The sequence below is a fragment of the Pristis pectinata genome, chromosome 9 (assembly GCF_009764475.1).
Source record: "Pristis pectinata isolate sPriPec2 chromosome 9, sPriPec2.1.pri, whole genome shotgun sequence".
Lineage (NCBI taxonomy): Eukaryota > Metazoa > Chordata > Chondrichthyes > Rhinopristiformes > Pristidae > Pristis > Pristis pectinata.
In genome coordinates, this window is record NC_067413.1 from 23,683,123 (window position 1) to 23,704,583 (window position 21,461).

The window sequence follows — 21,461 nt, forward strand, 5'->3', positions numbered from 1 at the left end:
TAAAATGGCTGCTTGATGCCGGGAAGAAGGAGGAACTATTGCAGGAGGAACATGTTTTGTTTATCCCATCATTTAAACAGTAGAGAATTCAATGACTTAGAAATGTTTATCGGAAAGGATTTTCAGTGATCTGTGGGAGAAAGAAAAACTGGCAGTTAGTTTAGGAATTGCCAGGTTGACAATTTTATATTGGCAAAACCCACCATAAACACGGGCAAGGAAATGTAGAATATGAAAACAGTAATTCAAAGTGCAACAAAAAATTAATAACCTCTTGTAAAATGTTGTGGATAAAATGTGTACACAAACCAGTATCTCAGCTGTAGTTCAGCTGACAGCACCCTTGCCTCTGTGTCTGAATATTCTAGGTTTAAATGCCACTGCAAAAATCTAGAATAACAAACTGGTGCAGTACTGATAGTACTGCCTTTTGTTTAGTAAAACAGGTTCCTAGTGCCCTCTTGGGTGAGTGCAAGTAGTCCTATCGATTGAAGAAAAATAAGAAAGTTTATTGTTTTGGCTTGGCCCACAATTATCTCTCAATCTCCAAAAACAGATTATCTGGTCATTACTACATTGCTGTAGTGGGACCCTATTGTGTACAAAATGGCCATCTTATTACCCTACTTTATAACAATCAATGCAATTCAAAAGTACTTCATAACAGTCAGTACATTTCCAAAGTACTTTATCAGTTATAATGTGCTTTAGGATTCTGTCAATTCTTGAAAGTCTTTCATGTTATCTGAGGCTGTAACTCACACAAAGTCACAGGGGACGTTACAGGTAATTTTAGTGGGAGACAGGACTACATAAAGCAACAAACAGTCACTGTCAGTTCTGATGCAGAGTCTCAACCGAAAACGTCGACAATTCCTTCCCCCCCACTGCCCCCCCCAAAGATGCGTCTCAACACACTGAGTTCCTCCAGCAGCTCGTTTGTTGTTCCAAATACCAGCATCTACAGTCTTTGTGTCTTGACTATGTAAAGCTACAGGTTAGAGTATAAATGTTCTTTAAAGACTAACATCTGATAATACATAGAAATGTCAGCAGATGAAGGCCATACAGTCCAATCAGTACATGTTTACATTTCCAGAATAACAGCAGTCCTAATATCTTTGCATAATTCACTTTTCAACTATGCATATGTAAAAATACTGGCATATTATTTAGTTGCTTTAATCATTAACTCTGGTGATACTGTCCACAGTCCAATGGCTGAATGGACAGGTTTTTCCTGATATTTGTTCTAAACTTTGGATTTAATTTTAGAATTAGGCTTCTTCGTTCTAGATCAATAAAAAGATCATATAAAATCCATCAGAGACCTTTACAACTTTAAACACATCCAGCAAATCAGTCATAAATGTCCAGTTCTAATGAAAATAGGTACAGCTTTTCAGTCCTCCTTCCTGATCCCATACAATATTCTGAGGGCTTAGTCTCCTCAAGAATCTCAAATTCCATCCTGGCTTGTTTTATTTTATATATACTTTATACTTTTTTTTATAGAACTTCAAATATTCCATTAACTTTCATTAGGGCTTCATCCACTTCAGTTGCTATTTTAAATATCTTTTGAAAATGATTTTCCAATCCTTCTGCTTACTTACATTTTGCAACCCTTCACTATTCGGAGTATATCTATTCATATTTATTTCCCAAAAATGTACCAGTTACATTTACTGGCACTGAATTTACCAGCAGCTGTTTCTTGCCCTATTCTCCTTTGATCTTTGTAGAATTATTAATTACATCTCATATTTAACACCATCTGCAAACTTGCACATTGTTTCCATTTGCCCTATTTTCTGAACCTTTACAGTAAACAGAAGCATAGAAGAAAATCCTGTGGAACTTTGCTGGGCACATCCAACAAGGCTGAAAAATTACGCTTGGTTCCAAATCTCAGCAAACTATCGATTCAACTTTTAATCCATTTGTTACCAATGTATCTTCACCTTCTCAAATGTTTCCTTCATCAAATACTTGTTGATAGCAGTCATATCACTAACCTCTGCATTTCTCCCACCTACTTGTAACTTTCTTAGTACTCCAAATTTACCAAACTCACCCTGAATACAGATAAGCATTATTAATATTTTTATTCCCTCTTTGCAATAAAGGACTCTCCCACTGGATTATTGGTAAGTATGACTGACTAAGGAATCTCTGATGTATCTAACAGCATCAGGAATGCATCAGAATCAACCCTGATGACTGAGGGTTGGGTTTGTAATTAAAAATCTGTGATGAGTGGAGTTTGTAACATATGTGAACGATTTGGATGTGGACATTGGTAGGTGTGACCAGTCAGTTCACAGATGGCAAAGATTATTAGTGTTGTTGATGGTGTTAGGGGTAGTCTGGCTAGAGGGTGATATCAATGTGTTGGTGAAATGGGCTGAGAAATGTTTAATCCTGATAAATGTATTTAGTATGCAAGTACTAACTTTGGGAGTACTTGAGGCGAGGACATACATTATGAATAGTATGGTCCAAAGCAATATTGAGGAACAGAGGAACTCTGGCATACAAACAGCAGTGCATGTAGATAATGTGGTTAACAAGGTATATGGGGTACTGGGTGTCATTAGTCAGGGCAGTGAATACAAGAGCAGGGAGGTTATGCTCCAATGTTATAAAACATTGGTCAGACCTCAGCTGGAATACTGCATGCCATTTTAAACCACACTATAGAAAGGATTCAATAGTGCTGGAGGGAGTGCAAAGGAGATTCACCAAGATGGTGCCTGGGATGGAACATTTCACCTATGAGGAGTGATTGAAGAGGCTAGGTGTGTTTTCCCTGGAGTAGAGGAGATTAAGAGAGATATGATTGAGGTTTATAAAATTAAGAGTGGTATTGGTTGGGTAGACTGCACAAAACGGTTTTCCCTCGTGTCAGAAGTAGAAAAAATTAAGGATGTAGAAATTTAGAGGGGGTCTGAGGGGGACTTTTTTTCCCACCCAGATAGTGGCGAGTACCTAGAATAATTTGCATGAGTGAATGGTGGAAGCAGAATCACTGACAGTGTTTAAGTAGTGTCTTGATGAGGACTTAAAATATAAGCATAAGGTTATGGGCCAAGTGTTGGAAGATGGGATTAATACAGATGGGTAGCCACTGTTCAACATGGCCGTAATGGGCCAAATGGCCTGTTTCCATGACTATGTAAAGGCATGCTCTTTGTACAAGGGTGGATATTGTATCAATATCCTCCAGGACCAAGATGTACTTGAATACAAATCCACATTAGCACATATCTATTGACATTTTAATTTTTCAGTCTTGTTTTAAAGCACTTACTGTCATTTCATTTTGAGCTATGCTATCATCCATTATTTGAGCTGCAGCTGATTGTTGTGTATGATATTCACCTATACTTGCAGTGGTTGCCTACTTTACAGGTAACAGCTCAAGAATTTTGATATTACTGAGATATTGAGATGCTTAGAATGAAAGTTTCTTTTTTTGTTTAGAAAAAAGTAATTTCCTGGATAAACTTATGGATGTGCCCTGCAGACAAAGTGTAACTTCCAATAGGTGTATATATTTCATTAACTTTAATCTTAATTTTTCCATATTTTTCTACCAAATGTGCAGAATTATCAAAAAATTATATCACATATACATTTATAACTAATACAAAACTAACAAGAACAGATCCAGTGAAGAGTGTTCAAGTACAAATCTTTATAATGTAACATTTGTTTTGACTCCCTGAGGTACTGAGTAATTGCTTCAAGATGAACATTGTTTTAGAATTCAAAATCCTTCTCGGTCATATCAATGGCCCAGGCAAATTTCTCTCTCTGTGTCTTATTGTAGATCTTCTCAATGGGAACATTCCATTTCTTGCACCTTCAAAGAGAGAAGATGGATTGGTAATCAGATAGATCACTTTTCTGCCGGGAGGTACTCCACTGCAATTTCATAACTTTTTAGTATCTTGCTGAATTAAGATAATCAAATCCCAAATCAGGCAAGATGAAAAACAAAGGTTTCAAAAAGCATTACAAAAGAAGAAAATAATGAATGCTAATTTGAAATTAATAATTGCTGTAAATTGGATAGTGTCTGAAAAAAGAGACTAATTGATGTCTTAAAGGGAGAATCTGTAATATGCCTTAGCCCAGTTTTTCATTCAAAATCTGAATTTGTTGGGTGTGGATGCAACATTAATATTCAGAAACACTGCTTTTGTTGCAAACAAAACTGCTCGACACACAACTCCCATGCCCTATTAATACTTCCTTCACAGTATGGATTATTCATAAAGTCAAATTCCATTCATTCTCATTGCAATGGCTAAAGCAGCTTTGCACCTCAGCATGCTTTTTCAAAAAAATATATAATTCTTGCTCACCATGCCACCGTGATCCTAGGATCAAGGTAGTTCAGTTTGGACGTGCCCAATGCAATCTGCTTGTTCTCTTCTCTGTCTGTTGCTTGAACTTCCAATTTTTTCAGTTGGTCTTCTAACCTTTGAAGAAGTTTCTTCTTCTTTTCCACCACCCTACAAAGAAGGTTCAAGTCAATTCATTTGGAAAAGCATTTCAAGAAGTTATTTCCATCTCTAGTCCCTTCCCCCTCCCCAACCAATCAAGACAACTGAACTTCGGCCTTTGGTCAAAATTTCACCTTTGTCTTTCCATTTTCTTTCCCTCCCAAACCCCTTCCTCCATATTCCATATCCTAAACAACCGATTTTCTGGGAGCTTCTTGCTTCCTCCCTAAACAATGTACATCAACTGAATATTAACAGAGCAAAGAGTGTAATCACAGTTCCATCAGGTTCACTGTAGATTTTTCACAAGGTGATATGGTCGACAAACTGAAACAATATGGTGGGGAATGAAGAACAAAGGTACACAATCTAAAAATTAGAACTAGGTGTTTTGGGGTGATACCAAGAAATGCTGTTTACATAAGAACATAAGAAATAGGAGCAGGAGTAGGCCATCTGGCCCGTCAAGCCTGCTTCACCATTCAACAAGATCATGGCTGATCTGGCAGTCGACTCAGATCCACCTTCCTGCCTTTTCAACATAACTCTTAATTCTCCTACTATGCAAAAATCTATCAACTGTGTTTTAAATATATTTAGTGAGGTAGCCTTTACTGTTTGCCTGGGCAGAGAATTCCACAGATTCACTACTCTCTAGGAAAAGCAGTTTCTCCTCATCTGTCCTAAATCTATTCCCCTGAATCTTGAGGCTATGTCCTCTAGTTCTAGTCTCACCTACAGTGGAAACAACCTTCCTGCCTCTATCTTATCTATCCCTTTCATAATTTTATACATTTCTATAAGATCCCTTCTCATTCTTCTGAATTCCAGTAAGTGTAGTCCCAGGTGACTCGATCTCTCCTCATAGACTAACCCCCTCTTCTCTGGAATCAAACTGGTGAACATCCTTTGCAGCACCTCCAAAGCCAGCATATCCTTCTTCACACAAGGAGACCAGAACTGCACGGAGTACTCCAGGTGTGGCCTCACCAGTACCCTGTACAGTTGCAGCATAACCTCTCTGCTCTTAAATTCAATCCCTCTAGCAATAACAGCCAACATTCCATTTACCTTCTTCAGACGAAGGATAGCAGAAATTTGGTACACCTCCTTGGTATAGCTGGTATGGCCAAGACTGATTTTTGTTAGGGAAAGATGTTAAAGGTTATGCAACCACGGTGGGTAGATTGGTGTTTAAAATTCAGAATAGTCACGAAGCAATTGAATGGCAATACAATTTTGAGAGAGAATTGATTTGTTAATGTCACATGTACTGAGGAATAGAGAAAAGCTTGTCTTGCATACCGTTTATACAGATCAATTCATTACAGTGCACAGAGGTAGTACAAAGTAAAAGAATAACAAAATGCAGAATAAAGTGTAACAACTACAGAGAAAGTACAGTGCAGGTAGACAATAAGGTTCAAGGTTGTAACAAGGTAGATTGAGAGGTTAAGAGTCCATCTCATCGTACTATGGAACCATTCAATAGTCCTATAACAGCAGGGTAGAAGCTGTCCTTGAGCCTGGAGGTACATGCTTTAAGGCTTTTGTATCTTCTGCCCAATGGGAGAAGGGAGAAGAGAGAATGTCTTCATTATACTGGCTGCTTCACTGAGGCAGCTGGAAGCGTAGACAGAGTCCACAGAGGGTAGGCTGGTTTCTGTGATGTGCTGAGTTGTCTAAACTTTCTGCAGTTTCTTGCAGTCACAGCCATACCAAGCTGTAATGTATCCAGATAGGATGCTTTCTTTAGTGCATCGATAAAAGCTGGTGTCAAAGGGTACATGCCAAATTTCTTTAGCCTCCTGAGGAAGTAAAGGCGCTGGTGAGCTTTCTTGGCTGTGGCACCTACATGGTTGAACCAGGACAGGCTTTTGGTGATGTTCACTCCTGGGAACTTGAAGCTCTCAACCCCAGCACCATTGAAGTAGACAGGAGCATGTACACTGCCCCCCTTCCTGAAGGGAATGACCAGCTCTTTTGTTTTGCTGACATTGAAAGGTTGTTGTAATGACACCATGTCACTAAGCTCTCTATCTCCTTCCCGTTCTCCTGAATGGCTTCTGCCTCTTCCCCGCCTATCAATGCTGAACTCTGGTTTCATATAGCATCATTTTACCAACAGAGGAAATTAGGAGGAAAACACTGAAACAAAAGTGCATTAATGCTATAAAAGCAAGTGATTTCCTGTCAGCTACATGGTTAAAAACAGATTTACGCACATTTTATTCCTTCCTATTGAAGAATTTATTTCAGTAGGAGGTTGTTTAATGAATTTTTCAGACTTACTGTTTAGATTTTTCATCTTTTTTCACTTTACAATCCACCTTGGCATTTTTCAGATCTTTCTTAGCTGCAGCAAGTTGTTCCATTTTTGCCTCAATCTGCCAATAGAAAAATGTGAACTCTAAATCACAACTGATTTGTCACTGCCAAACTTACTGATTCCCAGTCCAAGTGTTACACCATGAAATTGTCACTCTTCTTAGTTTTGGAAGGTGGAGATAAACTATGGCATCTTATGCCAAAAATGTAATCAATAAAAACAGATTAGATGGGAGCTGAAGACAATATTTTTGCCCAAGGGCAAGAAGGCAGAAATCAATACCATATTTCTGAAGTACCTAGGATGAATGCTTGAAGAGATGTAACCTGCAAGACTATGGAATGAGCAGGAAGCTCCCAGATTTGTTGAACATGAACACAATGGCTCAAATGGAATCCTTCTGTGCCATAAATTTCTGAGATTCTATGGCAGACCCTTAAATTACTTATCTATACAGAGTTGAGTCAACCACCCACTTCACCGTGGAGGCCTCAGTTAAATCAAATATAATTTTCATTTTACAAATGAAGGGTTCTTTGAGTAGCAAAAGAAGCTATCATCCAACTGACTGAATTGCCTGACATAAAGTATGTCAGCAATGATTGTTAAAGCTGGAAAGGTTTCTAGTGCAATTCCACATCACAAGGCAAATCTTACCCAGACAAAAGGCATATCTTTCAGATCTCATTGAGCATTATATTGTGCAATGCACCTTAAAATATTTAATAGGTAAAACTTATGCTTTTAATTTAATCCACCTGTAGTACCAGCTGTGTTGTTTAAATTCCTTCAATAATTTGAAATTAAAAGTTATGTTAGTAACCAAGGTAAAAGGTACTTAAAGGCATTTAAAATAATTGTCAAAAGCAGAGCTTTTCTTCTCAAAGTGCAAATGTTATGACCTGCAATGCCGTGCCTTAAAATGGCTAGAAGCCAATTTAATACTTTTCAAAAGGGATAGGAATATGCAGGAAAAAGGAAAACTTGGGGAAAGAATAAACAAGGCAAATTGAACAAATTTAATTTTTTTTTTGAAAAGCCTTGACTGGGTCAAATTATTTTTGGCATTGTATGATTTTTGTTTTGCCCATGGGATTGATGAGCACTGTAGAATTGATGGAGGCTATTTTAATTCATTCTCAGGACCTGAGCATTGCAGGGAAGGCCAGCATTTAATGCTCATCCCTTGAAAAGATGGCTGGAGTGCTTTTGGTAAAGGTACTCTCGTTGGGCTTTTGGGTTAGGGAGCAGTTGGATTTTAATCATAGGATAATGAAGGAATGGCAATGTACTTCCAAGTTATGGTGGGGTGAGATGGAGGAAACAAAGCTTTGCAAATTTTACATTAATTTTAAACTAATGTTCATTTTAATAAAAATGAAAAAAAAATCTAACTCCTCTTCTAAAACAATGGAAAATAAATGGAATAACAAGTCTGATGAGAGGGCTTTTACAAATCGTGTCAGGAAATAATTTAACACCATGATGACTGATTTAAGAGGTGAACCAAGTTTCAAAGCTAGTGAATCGGAACAAAAAGTCCAGACGAGTTGTTAACCATAAATCTTTTCCTGTTGTGAAAAATTTGAATGGAACTTTTAAAAAGTTGGGAACGTGTAGTGAAGTCTCATGAAAAATTGCTAGCTTAGTGTAATGGCATGATGGAACAAGTTATCCAGGAAAAGCCTGGAAGCCACATGGTATTTATAGTTTTGTAGCCCAATTTAAAATACTTCCAAAGTACAGAGGTGCAATGCAAAGTTGGCCATTAAAAAGGAAAGTGTTTGCTTGCATAAAATGTTTGGTCATGTTTGTTTCAGAACACTTAAAAAAAACACTACATTGACTATGTACTAGTCCAATCCACAACCCCGAGTTTTGTAGTGTTTATTTCAGTGTTCATTTTCTGCTTTGGTTGTCAAGACATTCTACCTTGGCCTGAATATTTTTCATAGATTTCTCAAAGGTTTTCGGGGGCGCCCTCTGGTGGTTGCAGAGAATGGCCACTGCTCTGTTTGCTCTGTTGTAGGACAGGATTTTTTCTGCAACACTGTCTTCCGCTATAAAGGAAAATGTAAACAAACCAGGTCACTGATCAAATTATTGAATTACAGTAAAATCTACAAACTGTTTCAGGTGTATAAGGATCCAGAAAGGTTTCTGCACCAAATTTCTGTCAAGAATGACAAATCTTAGGAACATTAGGCTATTCATTCACTTAAGCCTCTTCTTAACCCCGTCTTTATTCTTTATCCCTGAATACTTGAACCCAACAATAACCTACAGAGTTCTGCCCTCAACTGTCCAGTATTCATGATCTATCAGGGAACAGTTCCAGACATCCATTCACTTTGTGCAATGAGCTTCCCAATACAAATCCCAAATCCTCACAGTTCTGGAGTTACTCACTTCAAAGTTTTTCTGCATCTGCACTACTGAATTACATTAACATTTTTAAACAGGCTAACTTGCTTCTATACTCAATAGTGTTGCTCAGGAGCCTTCTTGGAAGTAAGACAATGCAAAGCAGGACAAGTGGGATGAAGGCCTGTTCCTCTTGTAGCTCAGCACAAAGTAATCACATTTCAATCTCATTAATATTTAAGAAAGCTTTCACTTCCTCTATGGATGTTGAGAGAGCTTATTTCATAATGCCACCAGTGTGTCAGAATAGCAACCATTTGTTTTCAGAATCAGGTTTCCAGTCTAATTGGATTAAATTTTGATCATTTTGGACACCAAGAGAAACATTACAGAATCCTAGCTTTGTCATGCGCAAAGAATCCCTTGTCACACTCTACACAAAATGGTCGCAGCCAAGCACCCACTGCCATAAAGCAAACATGAACAAAGGGAACAGAAACATTTGTAACAATTACTTGGGATCTTTGTAATAGGAATCATAAGTGTTGAATATCTAAAGTGGATTCATATATGATCAAGATAAGGGAATAACATGGGTGCTAAAAACCAAGTTTAAAACAAAAAAGGTGCTGAATAAAAAACTGAAAAGACCAATATTTTCATTGCCCCTCTAAAGAAAAACAGCATTATTTTACTTAACACCACAAGCAATTTTTTCTTAAAAAAAACCTAAAAATGTGGTAAAAGTGAAAAAAACTGAAGATACTGGAAATCTGAGATAAAAACCAAAAGTGCTGGAAACATTCAGCAGGTCCAGCAGCATATATGGTAGAAGAAACAGAGTTAATATTTCAGGTTAAAGACAGGTCTCAGACTTGAAACACTAACTCCTCCTTCCATAGATGCTACTTGTAACTAAATATGTCCAACATTTTCTGTTATTTAAAAACAGTTGCCTGTTTTTGGTGAAAATGTAAAAACTATAGATATCGAAAACCCCAAATAAAATCAACTTGCAACTGTGGTTTCCTCTTACTCCAGATGCTGCCTGATCTGCTAAGTGCTTTCAGTGTTTTTTTTGTACCTGATTCCATTTCTCATGAAGGGATTTACTTAAAAGTTAAGTCATCTTATTTGCATATTTGCCAGCATTTTCTGTTCTTATTCAATGACAACTTACGGTTTGTCAATTCTGCCAACTGCTTCTGCAGTGTAATGGAGGCATTATATGTTCGAAACACTTTGGCTGTGAGTCCCTCCATTAACTCTTGAAGATGCTTGTTCAGATCCGAGGTCTATAGTAAAATAGTAAAACAAATGTTGTTTGTTCTTTTGCTCAGCTCCAAAACGACACATTGCCAGTCCACAATGAATGAAAGTTAACAGATTTCAACATATTCATCCATGCATTACATTAAAACAGGGTTTTCAAAACAAAAACCTGAACATCAGATAAATCTATATCACCGAGAGCTACATGAGAGAAACATACATTCAATCTGTCGAACAGGTCATCTGTAGGATCCTTATTGTCCATGAATAACTTTAGATTCTTGAATACCTGAAGAAATAATTATAAGTAATAATTTACTCATAGTTGTGCATATTGCTCAAAAATGTACAAATACAGGGATAGCAAACAAAGAGTCCCTTTCATGACTTAAGGGCATCTCAAAGCACTTTACCAGCCAATCAGTCTTTCTGCTGTGTGGTCACTGTTGTAATGGAGGGAATATAGCAGCAAAATTGTGCACAAGGTCCCACAAATAAAAATGAACTATAAAGACCAAATAATGTGTTTTTGATTAAAATTAACTGAGGGTGAAACTACACTAAACACTGGGGAGAACTTCTTTGCTCTTCTTCAAATGATTATGTGCATCCATTTAAGTATACAGATAGGGGCTTAATCTAATGCCTCATTGGTACTTCCCCACAGCACTCCTCAAGTAATTCAACAAAATATCAGCCTGGATTATGTACTCAAATTCCTGGACTGGGGCTTAAACCCACTATCTACTGGGATAAAAACACAATGGTGGATGATATTCTGAAGCACAGAACAAAGACCATGTTTTGTTATAATCTCAGACCAGAAGCACAGGATTCAATTTTAATCTACTCTAAGTACAAACAGTCTAGTGTAACACTAGATTTTCAGTAATATTCAATATTATGCAAATGAAATATTCCTTTTATCCCATCTGAACTACATAAAAGCAGTCAGATCAAAGTTTGGTTCTTTGGATAACTTGAAGTTCATTGAGTTGCTAATGAAGTCAACTGGTGGAATGAATCAGAGGTGATAAACTATAAACACCTTAAAGGCTGAGGATTTAAACAGAGTAACAAAATTACAGATCAGGAAGATCCTAAGCTACCAAGCATGACCTACTCAGTCTGCAAGTTATGAGAAGTGGTCCATGCCCTCCAGGATTCTGTCATGAACTTTACTGACAGAAATCGGCAATGTACAGCGGGGGCAGGTTGGCAAAATATCTTTGCCTTGAGAAGTTGAATGTAACTCTTATATGCTTCAGTAAGCCAACAGTGGCTTGGAGCTTGGTCTCCAAATGTGTGCAAAAACACAAACTTTATCCGCATTCTGTAGCTCAACTGCCTTGGTTTGGGAATCTAACCACTGTTGGTTATAGTTTCCTATTAGTTCTGAAAACTAGCTCCACTTCAATGGGGCATTTATTGGGGGTGAGGAGCAGTATAGGACTTAAATGGGGTTTATTTTATGCATTCATTCTTAACCAAACATTTAACCTAAAACTAACTGATGAAATATAGGTCACAGCTGTTTTTGACATTTCTATCCTGCGGAAAAGATTCTGACCGTCTACCCTATCTATGCCTCTCATAATTTTAAAAAACCTCTATCAGGTCTCCCCTTAGCCTCCAACACTCCAGAGAGAGCAACCCAAGTTTGTCCAATCTTTCTTTATAGCCCATACCCGCTAATCCAGGCAGCATCCTGGTAAACTTCTTGTGCACCCTTTCCACAGTCTCCACATCCTTCCTATAATGGGGTGACCAGAACTGCTCACAATATTCCAAGTGTGGTCTGACTAAAGTTTTATACGGCTGCAGCATGACTTCCTTACTCTTATACTCAGCACCCCCACCAATGAAGGCAAGCATTCCATACGCCTCCTTTACCACCTTATCCACTTGCGTAGCTACTTCCGGTGAACTATGGACCTGCACCCCAAGACCCTTCTGTACTTCAATGCTATTAAAGGGGCCTACCATAAACTGTGTACTTTCTTTCAGCTGATGTCCCAAAGTGCAACACATCACACTTGCCTGGATTAAACTCCACCTGCCGCTTCTCTGCCCATATCTGTAACTGATCTATATCCCACTGCATTCTTTGATAGTCCTTTACGCTGTCCACAACTTCACCAATTTGGTGTCATCTGCAAACTTGCTAATCCACCCATCTACATTTGCATCCAAATTATTGATATACTGTACATCACAAACAACAGAGAACAGCACCAATTCTTGTGGAACACCACTGATCACTGACCTCCAGCCAGTATAACAGCCTTCTGCCCCTACTCCCTGCACCTCTATGGGCAAACCAATTCAGAATCCAAACTTGCAATTCACCCTGGATCCCATGCATTTTTATCTTCTGAATTAACCTACCATGAGGGACCCTATCAAATGCCTTACTAAAGTCCATTTAGATAACATTCACTGCCTTACCCTCATCAGGCACCTTTGTCACCTCCTTAAAAAAAAACTCAGTTTGTAAGGCATGACCTGCCCTGCACAAAGCCATGCTGACTGTCCCTAAGCAGGCCATGCCTTTCCAAATGTGTATAAATCCTATCCCTCAGTATCCTCTCCAATAGCTTCCCTACCACTGACATAAGGCTCACTGGCCTCTAATTATCTGGATTATCCCCATTTCCCTTCTTGAACAAAGGAACAACACCTGTTACTCTCCAGTCTTCCAGGACCTCGCCTGTTGCTGCTGAGGACACCTAGATCCTTGTCAAGGCCCCAGCAATCTCCTCACTCGCTTATTTCAATATACTGGGATATATACCATCAGGCTCTGGAGACTTATCCACCTTAATGCTTTTAAGAACCAGCACTGCCTCCTCCTTAATCTCAAAATGTCCTAGCACATTAGCATGCCCCACTCTGTTTTCACTATCCTCAAATTCCTTCTCCCTGGTAAATACGATGCAAAGTACTCATTTAGTACCTCAGCCACTTGGTCTGACTCCAAGCACAAATTCCCTCCTTTATCCTTGAGTGAATCTACCCTCTCTTTTTATTAATACAAGGATAAAATACTTTGGGATTCTCCTTGATCCTGCTTGCCAGGGTCATTTCATGGCCCCTTTTGGCCTTCCTACTCGTCTACTTGAGCCCTTTCCTGCTATATATTCCACAAGGACCTAGTCTGATTTTAGCTTCCTAAACCTTGCTTATGTTTCCTTTCTCTTCCTGACTAAATTTAGGACCTCTCAGATCATCCAAGGTTCCCTTAACTTACCATGCTTGTCTTTACTCCTTAGCAGAACGTGCCAATCCTGAGCTCTGCTCAGCTGGTCTTTAAACAACTCCCACACATCAGACGTGGACTTGACTGACAGCAGCTGCTCCCAATCAACTCTCCTTAGCTCCCATCTTATCCCATCGTAATTTGTCCTCTCCCAATTTAGTACCTACCCACAAGATCCTATTTTATCCTTACTTATAACTATCTTAAAGTATAATGACTTGTGGTCACTTTTCCCAAATTGTTCACCCACCATCAGGTCTGTCACCTGGCTTGGCTCATTTCCCAAAACTAGATCCAGTATGTTCTCCCCTCTAGTTGGGGGCTCCACATATTGTTTCAAGAACCCTTCTTGGGTGCACTGAAGAAATCCTGCCCCATCTAAGCTTCTTGTATTGAGGAAGTTCCAATCAGTACTGGGGAAGTTAAAGTCCCCCCACCACCCCCCATGACAACCTTGTTGTTTCTGCATCTTTCCATAATATCTCTACGTATCTGTTCCTCCACCTCTCGGTGGATGTGCCCCCCACCCCACCCCCAGTATACCCTGAATACTACTGTGACATTCTCCCTTATCAGTAGTGCAACCCCTCCAGCTCTTTTACCGCCCTCTCTATCACCTCTAAAATAATGAAACCTAGGGAAGTTGAGCTGCCAGTCCAGTCCCTCATGCAACCAGGTCTCTGTAATAGCAACAACATTGTAATTTCATGTACTGATCCAGGCTCGAAGTTCATCCTCCTTACCCATAATACTCCTAGTGTTGAAATAAACACATTTCAGCCCATCAGTCTTGCTATGTTTATTTGCCTGCCCCTTGCTGTCCTTCCTTTCAGTCCTGCTTGTCATACCATCTTTCTTGCTCTCAACCCTACCACCTGTTGCCCTCCTGCTGTGTTCCCATCCCCCTGCCACTCCAGTTTAAACCCTCCCAAGTAGCACTAGCAAACCTCCCGGTGAGGATATTGGGTCCCCTCCAGTTCAGATGCAAGCCCTCTTGCTTGTACTGGTTTCACCTGCCCTGGAAGAGAGACCAATGATCCATAAATCTGAAGCCCTCCCTCCTGCACTAGCTCCTTAGATACATAGTGCAGTTCAATATGTGGCTATTTCTCACCTCACTGGCACATGGCATGGGTAATAATGCCGAGATTACAACCCTGGAAGTCCTGCTTTTTAAACTTTCTACCTAGCTCCCTAAAATCACTTTGCAGGGCCTCATCCCTGATCCTGCCTTTGTCATTAGTACCAACATGGGCCATGAGCTCTGGCTGCTCACCCTTCTCTCTCAGAATGTCCTGTACCCACTGTGAGACATCCTTGAGCCTGGCAACATACCATCCTGGAGTCACGATTGCAGTCACAGAAACGCCTATTTGCACCCCTTACTATTGAGTCCCCTATCACTCCGCCTGACTTCACCCTTCCCTTTTTCGCTGGGCAATGTGCCACTGACCTGGCTACTGCTGCTTGCCTCTGAAAGGTCATCTCCCCCAACAGTATCCAAAGGGGTATAGCTGTTACTGAGGGGAATGGCCACAGGGGAACCCCTTAATAAGATGTCATCAGGGAGACATTGAGGCTCCCTGACTTCCCACATCCTGCCGGAGGAGCATTCCACTGCCCTGACTGCCAATTTATCTTCACTAAGTCAAAGGTCTCGGATTAACAGGAAAATAAAAACCTTAGCTTCTTCTCACTTGTGCCTCCTCGCCAAAGCCTCAGTTCCCCACTCTTACATTGGCCCACTTTCCCAATGGGCACTCCAGTTTGATCCTCACCTCTGGTACTGTCTGTGTAGAGTTTGCAAGTTCTCCTGGTGACCACATGGTTTCCTCTGGGTGAAGTGCTTTCCTCCCACATCCCAAAGATGTGCCAGTTAGCAGGTTAATTGACTGCTATAAATTGCCCATTATGTGGCAGGGGTCTGGGGATCGGTCAGTGATTTTCTGTTGTTCTTAATGTCAGTCAAAACAAATTATGTCACCAGTAAATGGAAACAGAGACCAATTTCATCCTAGATTTCCATTTCCATTAACTGAAGCAATTGGGAAATGACAATAGTTTCTCTTTTGCATCAAGACCACTTTAGGAATCTTATTGTTGCCCCTCAATTTAGCTCAATATAGATCACTGCTGGTCCGGTGGCTCTACTCTGCACCATTTGCTACATTCACAAATGAATCAGTAGAGATTTTAAAATATTTTTCATTCTAAGCAGCAATTACTGAAATAATTGAATTAGCTACATTAAAGCAGCTTAGGTGTTATAGGTACTTTGTAGTGTATTTGCATTCCTTACTGGAGTTGAAGACTATACCTGTTTCTCCACTGCAACCTTATTGTAGTATCGGATAGAGTCTTTTCCCAGGAAGTCAAATTCTACAACACACTGCTGTCCATCAATGTTATCATGCAAGTGAATATGTTCAACACGGAGTGAGCAGCAACCAACTGTATCAGCAGTCTCTCCTTCCTCCTTCTCATTCCCAGCTCTCAAAGCTAACTGCAGAAGCACAGAAAATATATGCTAATTAAAGCACAATTAAAAAAAGAAACATACTCACTGAAATCTAATTATTCAAGTCAAGTACCGCAGCTTGAAGGATCATCCAATCTTTTTACATTATTCCGATGACAAGAATGTGACATTGCTCATTAAACTATTTCAAATTTTTTTCAATAATGACTTAGCCAAAAATGTCTTCAGGTTCTTTAAGAAGTGTCATATACAAGATTTACTAGGGCCGTACAATTTGTTTCAAAGTTCTGCTTATGTAGTGCTTGGGTCCCATTTGCTATTCTGAGCCATTTAATTTGTGGGCACCAAAGGGATATTCATCACTGAAATAAAGCCAAAATTCTAACACCTTAATCTTTTTATGTCATAAAAGTGAGATATATACAATACAATAGAAACATACTTATGAACACTAATGCTTTTTGGTGATATGTCCACAGAAAGAAAACCCCAGTCTCCAAAATTATAGCTTAACAGCTCAACGTAATACAATGCAAAGATCAAGAACTACCCAGTATCTGATCTCTACTCACAGCTGTGCAACAGCACTGTGGAGAATTTAGTTGCATGGAAGTGGGCACAACCAAATATGGAGGATTCAACAGTCAGAGGGGTACATAAATATTTCTACAACTATAGATGGGAAGGTAAAGAATGTCACTGAGCAGAAGCAGAATATTCAGTGAAGCGTAGGAGAATGAGGGACGATCTCAGGTGTATAAAATTGAGGGGCATAAATAGGGGTGAATGTGCATAGTCTTTTTCCCCAGGGTTGGGGAATCAATAACTAGAGAGCATAGGTTTAAGGTGAGAGGGGAGAACTTTAATAAGAAGCTGAGGGGCAACTTTTTCCACCCAGAGTGGTCAATATATGGAATAAGCTGCAGAGGAAGTGGTTGAGGCAGGTACATTAACAACATTTAAAAAGGTACTTGGATAGGTACATGGATAGGAACTGTTTAGAGGGATATGGGCCAAATGGGATGAGCTTCGATGGGAATCTTGGTTGGCACAGACCAATTGGGCCAGAGGGCCTGTTTCCATGTTGTATGACTCTATGATTCTATAACATGCAAGGGTAAATAAATCTCAGAGCTGGATGAGATCTATCCCAATATTCTATGGGAAACCAGGTAGGAGATGGCTGGGGGCCTGGCTGTCTGAGGCTACAGCAGGAATATAGATCAAATGTAAAGTTGGGCAGTTCGTTGGCAGATAGAATTTAAAACTGTAAAATGAGAGGTGAGGCACTTTGGGAAGTCAAATAAGAGCAGGACATATACATTAAAAAGTAGGTCACTAACGAATGTTCACAAGCAGCAGGACCTTGGGGTTCAAGTCCAGTTCCCCAAAAGTGGCACACAGGTTGATAGGGTGGTGAAGAAGGTCTATGGCATGCTTGCCTTCATAGGTCAGGGCAATGAATATAAAAGTTGGAACGTTTAGAGCAGAGGAGATTCACCAAGTGGCTATGCGGATTGGAGAACTTTAGGTACGGGAAGAGATTAGATACGCTGGGCTTGTTTTCCCTGGAGCGAAGGAGGCTGAGGGATGACCTGATATGGATATATAAAATTATGAGGTAACTAGAAGGGTAGATAGTCAATCTTTTTCCAATGGTAGCGGTATCAAGAGGACATAGCTTTAAGGTGGGAAGAATGAGTTTTTTTAAAAATATACACAGAGCTGTTGATATCTGGAATGTGTTGTCAGCAGAGGTGGTGGAATCAGATGCAATTACTACACTTAAGAGGCACTTTGACAGGAATAGGCAAGACATTAGAAGAATACAGACCTAAATCAGGCAAATGGGATTAGTGTAGATGGGCAAAAAGGTCAGCATGGCATTCGTGGGCCAAAAGGTCTGTTTCTGTGCTGTACAACTCTATGCCAGGGCAGTTTAATAGAGCACTTAAGAAAACAGTGGTATCAGGTTTGTAAATGGAAACATTGAATATTAAAACATGTAAAACTTTAACCACTCTCTCATTAAACCTTAGAATAATACATGCAATTGTGGTCATTAATCTTAGACTTGAGGAGCAGAGAGTTAACTTTCCAGGACTGAGGACTTCAATCATGTGAAGAGACTAAATCAGCTGGAATTAATTTCTGTAGAACAGAGTGCTTCTGGGAAAATTCACAATTCTAATGACTTTTGATATAACAGGGAGAATGTTTGTTCCAGTAAGTATGTCACTATCCAATGATTTATAGATTTAAAATAAGGAATTCCATTAAACAGAACATAGAACAGTATAGTACGGGCTCTTCGGCCCATGATGTTGTGCCAACCAATATAAACACCTACTCCATGATCAATCTAACCCTTCCCTCCTACACAGCCATGTGCTTATCTAAGAGTCTTTTAAATTTCCCCGTTGTATCAGTCTCTACCACCATCCCCAGCAGTGCATTCCAGGTACCCACCACTCTGTAAAAAAAAACCTACCTCTGATATTGCCCCTAAACTTTCCTCCTCTGATCTTAAACTGATGTCCTCTGATATTTGCCATTGCAGCCCTGGGGAAAAGGTGTTGGCTGTCCACTCTATCTATACCCCTCAATCTTACACACCTCCATCAAGTCACCTCTCATCCTGTGTCACTCCAAAGAGAAAAGCCCTAGCTTGCTCAACCTTTCCTCATTAGACATGTTCACTAATCCCGACAGCATCTTGGTAAAAATCTCCTGTGCACCCTCTCTAAAGCTTCCACATCCTTCCTATAATGAGGTGACCAGAAATGAACACAATATTCCAAGCGTGGTCCAACTAGAGTTTTATAGAGCTGCAACATTACCTTGCAGCTCTTGAAGTCAATCCCCGGACTAATGAAGGCCAGCACACCACAGGCCTTCTTAACTACCCTATCAACTTGTGTGGCAGCTTTGAGGGATCTATGCGCTTGGATCCTAAGATCCCTCTGTTCCTCCGCACTGCTAAGAATCTTGCTATTAACCTTGTACTCTGCTTTCAAGTCTGTTCTTCCAAAGTGTATCACTTTGTCCAGATTGAATTCCATCTGCCACTTCTCTGCCCAACTCTGCATCCTGTCTATATCCAGTTGTAACCTACGACAACCTTCTACACTATCCACAACACCTTCAACCTTCTGTGTCATCTGCAAATTTACTAACCTATCCCCTCACTTCCTCATCCAAGTCATTTATAACAATCATAAAAAGCAGGGAGTCCCAGAACAGATCCCTGCAGAACACCACTGGTCACCAACCTCCAGGCAGACTACTCTCCATTGGCTACCACCCTCTGCCTTCTGTGGGCAAGCCAATTCCGAATCCACGCAGTCAAGTCTCCATGGATCCCATGCCTTCCCTTGACTTTCTGGAGAAACCTACCATGGGGAACCTTGTCAAATGCCTTACTAAAGTCCATATCTACCGCTCTACCTTAAATTTGTTTTGTCACTTCCTCGAAAATCTCAATTAGGCTTGTGAGGCACAACTTGCCCCTCACAAAGCCATGCTGACTATCCCTAATAAGACTATGCTTCTCCAAATGCTCATAAATCCTGTCCCTAAGAATCCTCTACAATAACTTGCCCACCACTGACTCAAGACTGACTGGTCTATAATTCCCAGGATTATCCCTATTACCTTTCTTGAACAAGGGAACATTTGCCATCCTCCAATCCTTTGGTACCACTCCTGCGGCCAGGGAGGATGCAAATATCATCAGTAACACCCCCACAATTTCTCCCCTCGCTTCCTGTAGTAACTTGTGGTATATCCCGTCTGGCCCCAGGGACTTATTGATCCTAATGATTTTCAGAAGCTCCAACACCAACTTTCTTAACCTCAACATACACCAGCACATCAGCCTTTTCTATGCTGACCTCACATTTGTCAAAGTCCCTCTGACTAATGAACACTGAAGCAAAGCATTCATTAAGGACCTCCCCCACCTCCAGGTACGTTTCCCCCTTTATCCCTGAGCAGTCCTGCCCTCACTCTCGTCATCCTCCTGTTCTTCACATACATGTAGAATGCCTTGCAGTTTTCCTTAATTCTACTTGCCAAGGCCTTCTCATGTCCCCTTCTAGCTCCCCCAAGTCCCTTCTCAAGCTCCTTCCTGGCTACCTTATAATTCTCAAGAGCACTGCCTGATTTTTGCTTCCTAAACCTTAAGTATGCTTCCTACTTCCTCTTGACTAAATGTTTCACCTCTTGCCAACCATGGTTCTTTTACCTTACCATCCTTTCCCTTTCTGCGAGACAAAGCAATCCAGAACCCCATGCAAGTGTTCCCTATGCATTTCCCTGAGAGCATCTGTTCCCAATTTACGCCCCAAAGTTCCTACCTAATACTGTTGTAATTAGCCCTCCCTCAATTAAAAACCTTTCCATATTGTCTGCTCCTATCCTTGTCCACAGCTATGCTAAAGGTCAGGGAGTTGTGGTCACTATTTCTGAAATGCTCACCCACTGAGAGATCTGTCACCTGACCAAGTTCATTGCCTAGTAACTAGATCCAGTGTGGCCTCTCCTCTAGTCAGCCTGTCCACATACTGTGTCAGGAATCCTTCCTGCATACATCCAACAAATTCTGCTCCATCTAAACCTTTTGTACTAAGGAGGTGCCAATCAATATTAGGGAAGTTGAAGTCTCCCATGACAACAACTCTTATTTTTGCACCTTTCTAAATTCTGCCGACTTATCTGCTCCTCAGTGTCCCGGTGGCCATTGGGAGCCTATAGAATACTCCCAATAGATTGATTGCTCCCTTCCTCTTTCTGACATGATTGGTAAGGTCTTGAGTACAATGGTGATGGAAGCAGATCCTAAAGAAGTTTTCATAATGATTGGACATAAAAGGAACTAATTTTTAGGGTAAATGACTTGTCATAAGACTAAAACAAAGCTTTCACATGTTGACTGAACAATATCATTCCAGAATCAAATTCATAGCACAAGAGACATGTGGTTTGTCATGCTTGTGCTAGCTCATTAAAGAATCATGCTCAGTTCCATAACCTGGTTTTTTTTTTTGCCTTTAATGCTGCTCATCTCCACATTCAAATATCTTGACAATTCCTTTCAAAATTGCTGATAGAATCTGTTTCTATCACTTTTTCCTCTCTCAGCTCTATCTAAACCCAAACTCTTTATCATCTTGAAATCCTGAGCCAACTCAAACCTTTACAGTTCAAGAGGAAGAGAAACAAAGGACTGCAGATGGTGGAATC

General features: G+C 40.1%; 1 protein-coding gene across 6 annotated transcripts in view; it reads right to left on the minus strand.

The window, feature by feature from the left end:
- Positions 1 to 539: 539 nt before the first annotated feature.
- Positions 540 to 21,461, minus strand: part of LOC127574573 (DNA topoisomerase 1-like) — an 85,336-nt gene continuing 64,414 nt past the window's right edge. For 5 of the 6 annotated variants that reach the window (XM_052023680.1, XM_052023679.1, XM_052023678.1 and 2 more), the window contains 7 exons: positions 16,056 to 16,241; positions 10,700 to 10,768; positions 10,388 to 10,502; positions 8,776 to 8,903; positions 6,807 to 6,901; positions 4,374 to 4,523; positions 540 to 3,868 (listed from right to left, as the gene is read on the minus strand). In XM_052023680.1, coding sequence (XP_051879640.1) covers positions 3,766 to 3,868; positions 4,374 to 4,523; positions 6,807 to 6,901; positions 8,776 to 8,903; positions 10,388 to 10,502; positions 10,700 to 10,768; positions 16,056 to 16,241 — 846 coding nt within the window. In that variant the 3' untranslated portion in view covers positions 540 to 3,765. The remainder of the gene's footprint in view (positions 3,869 to 4,373; positions 4,524 to 6,806; positions 6,902 to 8,775; positions 8,904 to 10,387; positions 10,503 to 10,699; positions 10,769 to 16,055; positions 16,242 to 21,461) is intronic. The other variant, XM_052023683.1, reaches the window with a different exon arrangement.